The sequence below is a fragment of the Phoenix dactylifera genome, unplaced genomic scaffold, assembly GCF_009389715.1.
Source record: "Phoenix dactylifera cultivar Barhee BC4 unplaced genomic scaffold, palm_55x_up_171113_PBpolish2nd_filt_p 001061F, whole genome shotgun sequence".
NCBI classification, from domain to species: domain Eukaryota; kingdom Viridiplantae; phylum Streptophyta; class Magnoliopsida; order Arecales; family Arecaceae; genus Phoenix; species Phoenix dactylifera.
Window position 1 is genome coordinate 103339 of NW_024068410.1, and position 8200 is coordinate 111538.

The 8200-nt window shown below is 39.9% G+C and overlaps 1 protein-coding gene across 1 annotated transcript; it reads right to left on the reverse strand.

Moving 5' to 3' along the window:
- Window positions 1-234: 234 nt before the first annotated feature.
- Window positions 235-5138, reverse strand: LOC103702579 (cellulose synthase-like protein E6). Its single transcript, XM_039121405.1, has 8 exons — window positions 4828-5138; window positions 3463-3781; window positions 3128-3265; window positions 2628-2759; window positions 1846-2058; window positions 1442-1666; window positions 1012-1359; window positions 235-926 (listed from the first exon to the last, which is right to left on the reverse strand). Exons 1-8 carry the CDS (start codon window positions 5094-5096, stop codon window positions 381-383), a joined length of 2190 nt encoding a protein of 729 aa, XP_038977333.1. The 5' UTR covers window positions 5097-5138; the 3' UTR covers window positions 235-380.
- Window positions 5139-8200: the final 3062 nt, after the last annotated feature.

Here is an 8200-nt window from a genome sequence, read left to right on the forward strand (position 1 = left end):
TGCTCTTACCCAACTACATGGGCAATGATGCTTGAGGACTATATCCGATTACGCAGCATACTTGCTTCCATGTTTCTTAATGAAAGTAATATGTCCTGCTCAGAATTTCCCAAGTGCTGGCATTCAATGAATATCCCGGTCCGATGACAGTATGCTACAAAGCAGCATTTGATTTATTACTGATTACGAGTATTTAGGGGTACATAAATTTCGTCAACTTTGCTATCAAAAATGTAAGTAAACTCAAAGCGAAGGGACTAACTTATACCATTACTCTCAGGACCACAACAACAAAGCGAAGGAAAAATAAAAAAACATTCTATAAAAGGGATTATGAAGCTATTTGAAGACCAAAAGTACTTGTTCAGCACTTTAGTGATTTATACCATAGTTAGCAGAGACACCAACATCGCAAAACCAAAGGAGAGAAATGTGACAGAGAAGGGGAAGCTGCCTTTATCCTTTCGTATGAAAAGAGCTTCATATATGGGCAAATGGATGGCCACCACCAGCCCGCAGAGAAGAATTTGAATGAATAATGGCTCAAGACCCATAATTCCTCCATCTACGACCAGCCTTTGGAGTCCTCCCACCAAGCAGAAAAGATTCAGCATTGCGACTGCTCCTATGATAACAAACATTGAGGACGATGACCCGAATTCCAAAACATCCTGCTCGTATCTTTTAGAGGCATCGCCATCAGACACCTTTGCTGTGATTGCGAACCCCATCTCAGAAATCCGCAGCAACTTTAAGATGGTAGAAGTGATGCCATAGAGGAATGAGGTGGTCCTCCTCAATATCCACATCCTTTGAAAGTTCCACCACCCAGCCAATGTGTCACCACATTGCAGTGATTCGACGAGCCCATACACATGCTTCCCAATGGTGACATAGGCAAAAGACATGAACCATGGGCTCGTGATCTAATTTTGACATCAGTATATTTGTGTTAGGTTTCGTTCAAACATGCATGCTTGATGGAAGGGAAAAAGAGAGGCATATCCGTACCTTTGGAAATAAGGATATGCCTTTGAGGAGGCAAAGGGAAGGAATCACAAGGTAATAGAGTGTAGGGAGTGAGTTTGGAGCCCACAAGCCATAAACGCAATAAGCCATCTGAAGTCCTAGCTTGATTTTGCCACGACCTAGTATGAAGGGGCAGTACTTGGAAAGAAAGATTTGGAAATTCCCCTCGCTCCATCTTTTGAACTGCACCAGCGATTGTGCCAGTGTTGTGGGAGCAACACCTAAGAAGGCTTTTCTTGAAGGACTGATGTAGACGGACTTCCACCCCCTACATTGAATTGATAGGCCTGTGATGACATCCTCCACAGGGCAGTCATACTTCAGCCCAATCTGCATTAAATGATAGATAGATAGATAAATATATACACATACAGACAGAGAGATAGATAAATAGATAGACAAAAAGGAGGACCTCCTGTCCCCATTGGGTGTTGTGCTCATAGGTGCAGGTAATAAGAGACTTTGCTCTCTCTTCCAGTATGCAAGCACTTTTAGCCGTTTTTCTGTCAATGCCTCTCTTCCAGTCTTCCTTGTAATCCTTGCTATACTTCTTCCCGCAAAGGATCTCTCTTCTGTGGAAGCATCCAGTGCCGATATACGGAGGCCCTCCCCAATTATCAAAGCCAGGGAACTCCACCTTACGAGACATTAAAAAAGATTTTGTTATTAGCTCCTTGTATGATTTGATAACAAAATCCATAAAATTACTTGATTGGTCATATACTCCATACTGGATATAGCTGTGATCATAGCTAGTACAAGACTGCAGAAACATAACTGAAACCTCGATAGTGATGAGCCTTTGCTAGTACTAACCTCAGTGAACACATTGAAGGAATAGCCATAAAGATCATTCTTGGTGACATTATCAAAGATCTGGGGATATTGTACAAAGCCAATGTCCTGACCCTTATCTTCATCTAGGAAGAAGCACAATGCATGTCTGACGGACTCCGAGTTATTCGAGTACATGTCGCAGTCCAAATTGAGGGTGATCGGGCTGTCGCTTATCTCTGATGACGCCCTTATCTGTACATGATCAGGTTGCATTGTTTAAAGACATTTTTTTTCATAAATTAAATTTTGAAATCATAATAAGGTTGCATTATTTAAAATATCTTTTCATAAATATAATTTCAAAATACTAACAATATTAATAGTACCAAATACTTACAGGCTGCTCCGAAAGCAAAATCTTAATATTTCAAGCATGATAAGTTAGGTCAGCCGATCGAGTCTCAGACCATATGCAATATTCAAGACTTATTCACACTGGATTCTAGATTTATCATGTTATTTCTCCCAAAATATGATTAATTCTGTTGTTAAATCTACTATAGAAATCAGTTGTCTAGAAAGGATGCCAATTCCATATTGTGGACTACCTAGAGAGAGGATATTAATCGAACATCTGATTCTGCTACCTACTTTCATTTGACCCTGCATCTGTAGACTAAGCCCAGGACTGCTTACAGGGCTCAGCTAACCACAACAGGTCTGAAAGCTCATGCAAATGAGGAAAAAAAAGGAAAGAAAGAAAAAAGAAAGCAAGCCTATCTCCCAAAAATTGTGAGAAAAATCTCACATAGTTATATTACCAATGCGTTCATAGACCCTGCTTTGAAGTTATGATGATGCTGAGGTCTCTTCTCTCGTGCCATGTACACCAAAGTTGGTAATGCATTTCCATCGTTGTCTATTGAACATTGGTCTCTCCCATCAATTAAGATCTGGAAAAAGCAACAAAGAAAAACAATATAATTAGCTCTAGTTGGACAGCTCTAATCGCCCCACATTTGAAGGATGGGCACAACCTCTAAACTATAGCTTAGTTCAGTTTGTCCATAACTTATGCTACATAGATCAACAACACATTATATGATTTCACCAATTACATTTCCTATAGACATGAACCTAAAGTCTCTTCCTACAGTCTAGCAAAGAGTTCAAACAACTAGTTTAATTTAAATATGAAAACTTTAGACCTTGAAGTCATGTCCCAATTATCCTACTCTAAAATAATCCAAAATTCTATGCAGTAACGGTTTTCTCCCAATAAGGTTTTGTTTTGTTCTTCCAGTACCAAATGTAGCAGTACCTGAACGATGGGTGGATGATTCCGTGAAGTCATCCCTGAGCTCCATTCAGAAAATCCTTTATTTGCTCTGAGTTCTTCCGGGATCTTGCCTAGCATTACAATCGAATCGATGCGATCTGCCATCTCTTCATATAGATTCTGCGAAATGAGAAATTATGATGACAAATTAAATAGAAATAAGTTGTTGCCTTGTTTTATACTAATTTACTACAAGTGCTTCTTTCACTGAACAAAGCTTTTTTCAAACATCGAATCAGAAATAAAGGTTGACCATGTGCCGACTAATGGGTCAATATTTATAAAAATTGAGCCATGCCACTTATTCAAACTATTACCTTCATGGAAGACCATTCAGTGGGGATGCATGCATCGCGGGGGTTGCATAATTTGGAAAAATAGGCGGCTGGCGACCGTGGCTCCACATTATATTTCTTGCAAAATGGAAGCCAATGCTTTGCAAAGTGAGATGCTTCCCAAAGGGCATAAAAGGTTAGAATAGACCCGGCGTCATCAGAGAGGTAGACACTCAGCTTCTCGGGAGAGTAATTGTAAGCCATGGTCGATAGAACGGTAGAGATGACTAGGATGGGTGGCTCCGCAATAGGGTCCGCAGTGCACACGAATATGTCCACATTTGGCAACTCAGCTTCATCTCTATTTCAAATGATAAAAATAAAGAAATTATGCATCAATACAACCTGTCATGCATATCGATGCACAATTTATGTCGGTCATGATTTTTTTTTGGAATGCATGGATGATGTAGTGTGGAGAAATGACATAAGGCAGAATATTTTTTTCTATAAAAATAAGAATGTGATAAAAACTGGCCAAAATCAAATAAGAACTATATCCAAATGTAGATCCCTAGTACCATTGCAATATAATTTTACTAGCTAAGTTAGCTAGCACCGTTATGATATGGCATGAAATTGCATTCCCCTTATAGGATTTTATTTTGTCCTTCTCTTTGAGATTTTTTTTTTTTTGAATGGAAGGATAAAATATTTTTTGTCCTATTCAAGTAAGGTTTTGGGATGAAACAGTTTTGGCCAAGGACCATTCCTTTTTACACCATGCTATAGCGTATTTTTAAAATTTCCAGGCCAAAATATAGTGCTCCAACATATGTGAGGACCAGCGAAACAAATCCTTATACATCCCTTGGTGGCCGTCACATTATTGGAGATGGACAGCTGACCATTATACCACCCAATCCGATTATTTATTGTCTTGTTTAACAACCGTCGATAGAAGCAAAGCTATCAAGAAATTTACAACTCTCTAGAGTGACGCATGGCGTCGACCATGTCACCGCTTAACCCAGCCCCACCCACCCATCTCTCTCTCTCTCTTCCCCTGCATCAATCAAGAGTATGCATCTGCGCCGTCGATGGTTACCATCGGATGGCAATAACCGCTGCGCTCCTCAAGCCAGTCACTCGGCTTGAGGTAGCCTACAATCAACAAGGATGATGAGAAAAACCCGAGGCGAGCACGCTATCATTGGGGCACAGACCTTATCTACTTGGCTATTGCTTGCAGTGCGCAACGAATGCAACGTAAATTATATGTGGGTAAAAGACTAATTAACTGTGGACCGTGCATGATATGTGGGCATGTTCTTTCCTTTCACTTAAAAGAAAAAAAAGAGAAGCCAAGAAATATGTGGGCATGTCAATTATGAAGGAGAATTTTACCGCTGAGAGAGCTTCTCGGGGTGAGTGAAGCGATAGATGGGGTTCCAGCGCACCGACTGAGTGATTATCCAGTAGAAGCCGAACCAAAGCTCGGCTGCAAATATCCCCATCCATGCCCATCTCCCTTCTTCTCCCCATCCCGGGGCATGAGTCGCTCTATACAACCAAATCGAACAAATGCCCACCAACATCGAGCATGCAAACAACTTGTAAGCAAGCCTACCTTTGGCTTGCTTTGTTTCAAAGAGAGCTTCATAACTCTCCCCCATCTCTCTCCCTCTCTCTCTCTCTCACGCGTTTGTGGCCATGAGATAAGTTGGCTATATATAGAGCGTGGTATAAGAGACAAAATTTAATATGGCCACTGGTCAGATTAATAAATACTTATTTCAACATTGGATAATAAATAAATAATTTCCTTCACGAGCGTTCGGATAAAAAACCCGCCACGTATCCCTTCTTGTGGAAAAGTAAAAATAAATGAAAATCAAGAAAAAGACAAAATAAACCATATCTAAGCTGGCAGTGTTAGATTTAATTTGAAAAATGCTTGTTGTTTTGTCGGTATACATTTATATTCTATCAATACACGTCTCAGGCCGAAGCAATAAATAATTAAGATTGTTCCTTTGTTAACGCATAGTATAAGTTCAGATAATACACAGCCGTCTCTCCATAATACTTTATCCATGCTAAGTTTGACTTCAGGTACCTTCTCAAGACCGTCACTGATGAGCTCAATCAATTGCCTATGGCAATCATCCTTGACAGGAGGTACATGATAATGCCAACTGGCAGCGCCTATGGACGGCAAAGATTTCAAGTTTGACTATATTTTCGATCTTGATGACATTTGATAGGAAGAGGGAAGGTGACACCGAGTAATGACTAATCAGTAGAGTTATCGATATCCTGGGAACTAGGCTACTGCATCGGAGAAGAGAGAAAAGTTGAAACGGAAGGGGCACGAAGGGGAGAAAACTGATAGACTAGTCCCCTATGTTTACCCATCAAGTACATTTCTAAAGGAGGAAAAAAAATATATACAGGTGGGGTAGAGATTTTTGTCCAAATAGAATGCTATGGTGTTTCTTTAAGTGTCTCCGACTTGCTGCCCAAGGTTCATGCACCACTGGGTCCATAGGCTGCGTGGACTGGCTGGCAGCTTTTTTTTAGTTGCGTTGTCCCTTTTTCCTCCGTCTTATTTTTCTACAGATTATTTTGATCTAATAAATTGGAGAAAGTTTGAGGCCGGAGCACAGCTCAAACAACCCCGAGGACAGCTCAAGATGAGCATACAACAAACAGCAAAAGGAATTTTTTCAGCCAACGCTGACAGAGCAATGAATAATTTGGTTTGAGACAATTAGCTGAAGCTGTGCGAAACATGGAGAAAACAAGCAAATCAATCTTCTCTGTTGTTTTTTGCTTTTAAGCCTTGAAACCAATTATAATCTTTAGGCTCGTCTCCCCTTCATTAGACCTATTATCATATTATGTCATTACCATCTCTGTCAACCCTCTTATTGGATATAACCATCGTCCATTTTCCAACATCTTGTAGAATATCTAATTGATATAAATAAAGCAGTAGGTAATGCATGAGTTATGCCTGTCGTTGCATACTGCCATGGGCCACGTTCGGTGTTTGTAGCAGTTGGACTAGTCAATAAGCTAACTGGTTTGGAATAGTGGGTCAATATCACGTGGTTAAACTTATACAGAATTAAAAAATCTAAATAATATCTCTTTATTAGCTTTTTTGAACAAGGCACAAGATCGTTAGTTTGACAGAAAAAAAGGGAGAACACTTGTAGCAAGCAAACAAAATTTGTGTTACGACCTGCATTTAATTGTTATAGTTTATTATATTCACTATTCTCTATAATTTCCCTATGGGTGTAAAAAAATCATCTTTTCTTATACATGATATAGGCATAATTTCTCAAACTATTTCCAATTTTATTTTTTCTTGTATGTGAAATTTATTTTCATTTCATTATTAAATCTCAATGTATGTGCGCTCCCAGGCTCCATGAAACATTCTATAGAGATCCCAAACATGCAAGAAAGAGATGGCTACAACAAAGATTTCAGCTGTAGATGAAGCTAATTGAACAATAATGGTTGATTTGACAAAATCTGAAACTAAATGGATGAAGTCGAATGTTGTCATTGGTAGAGATACCTAAATTAGATGTATTATGTACAGTTGTTGCATACCGTTATTTATATACATATTATGGTGCTGGGCTGCGTCCTAATGCCTTCATCCTAGTTTGGTTCCACTTGTTGCATGGTATCAGAACCATGGAAAGTCACAAATCATCAAATTAAAGCATGGATTTCCCAATGCTATTGGTGCTTGGTCCTGTGATGAAGATATGAAGAAAGCCATGAGGAATGCAACAAAGAAAGCAAGGAGAGCCGAAGCAAAGAAAGTCAAGCAAATGTATTGCTTGGATGGCAGCTTGCAAGGACCCAATACAATTGGGTTTGAGCCCCCTTTGAAAGGAGGAGTACAAGGCACAAAGGACCAGTAAGGAGGCATGACACATGGGGAGGAGCATGTCGTGAAGCATGACATGTGGCTTCCTAATCTTAGGAGAAGATATCAGCCATTTGAATTTAAATTAAAAGGCATGCGGATGAGCTACTTGAATTTAAAGACATGTGCATGGGCTTGGAGGTTGACTTGGTCCCTTGAAAGAATGAGGATCTTCAGGCTTTAGAGTTGCTGTTTTGAATTTGAAATTTAAGTTTGAATTGTCTTTCATTTGAAAAGATGGCTGAGATCCTTAGCGGGTCCTATATATAAGCCTCTTATGTAATTTAAAAGGATCTTTTGAATGAATAAAAAAATTCTGGGCATTAGCTCTAAACCAATCCATGAAAATTGATGCTAGGTTAAGCTAGTCCTATCTCCGAATCCCACCACCATCCTTTGATTTTTGGTACTGCCCCGAGGTGGTCCATTAATCACATCCATCCATCATGCCATCAAGCCCCAACCAACCATCCTACCGTGGGCATTCATCAACACTTTAGTGAATTCTAGCCACCCAACACACCATCAACACATCACCCACCATCCATCGTTTGAGGGCTTCCATCATTGGTGCTTTCATTGAGATTGCATCCAACCCAAGAAAGAGGAAGCCATTGATGCCAAGAAGAAGAAGATCATGGCCGAAAGACAACCAACTCATAAGGAGCAGATTGAAGTCTTAGAAGCAACCTTAGAGGCTCAAAACATTGCTGCCAATGAGAGACTAGGCCGTATCGAAGAGGTGCTCCATCAGCTCATGGTGTCCATGAACAAACAAAGAGGAAGAAGAGCAAAGGGGGACCAAAGCCCTATAGGATCCGAGAG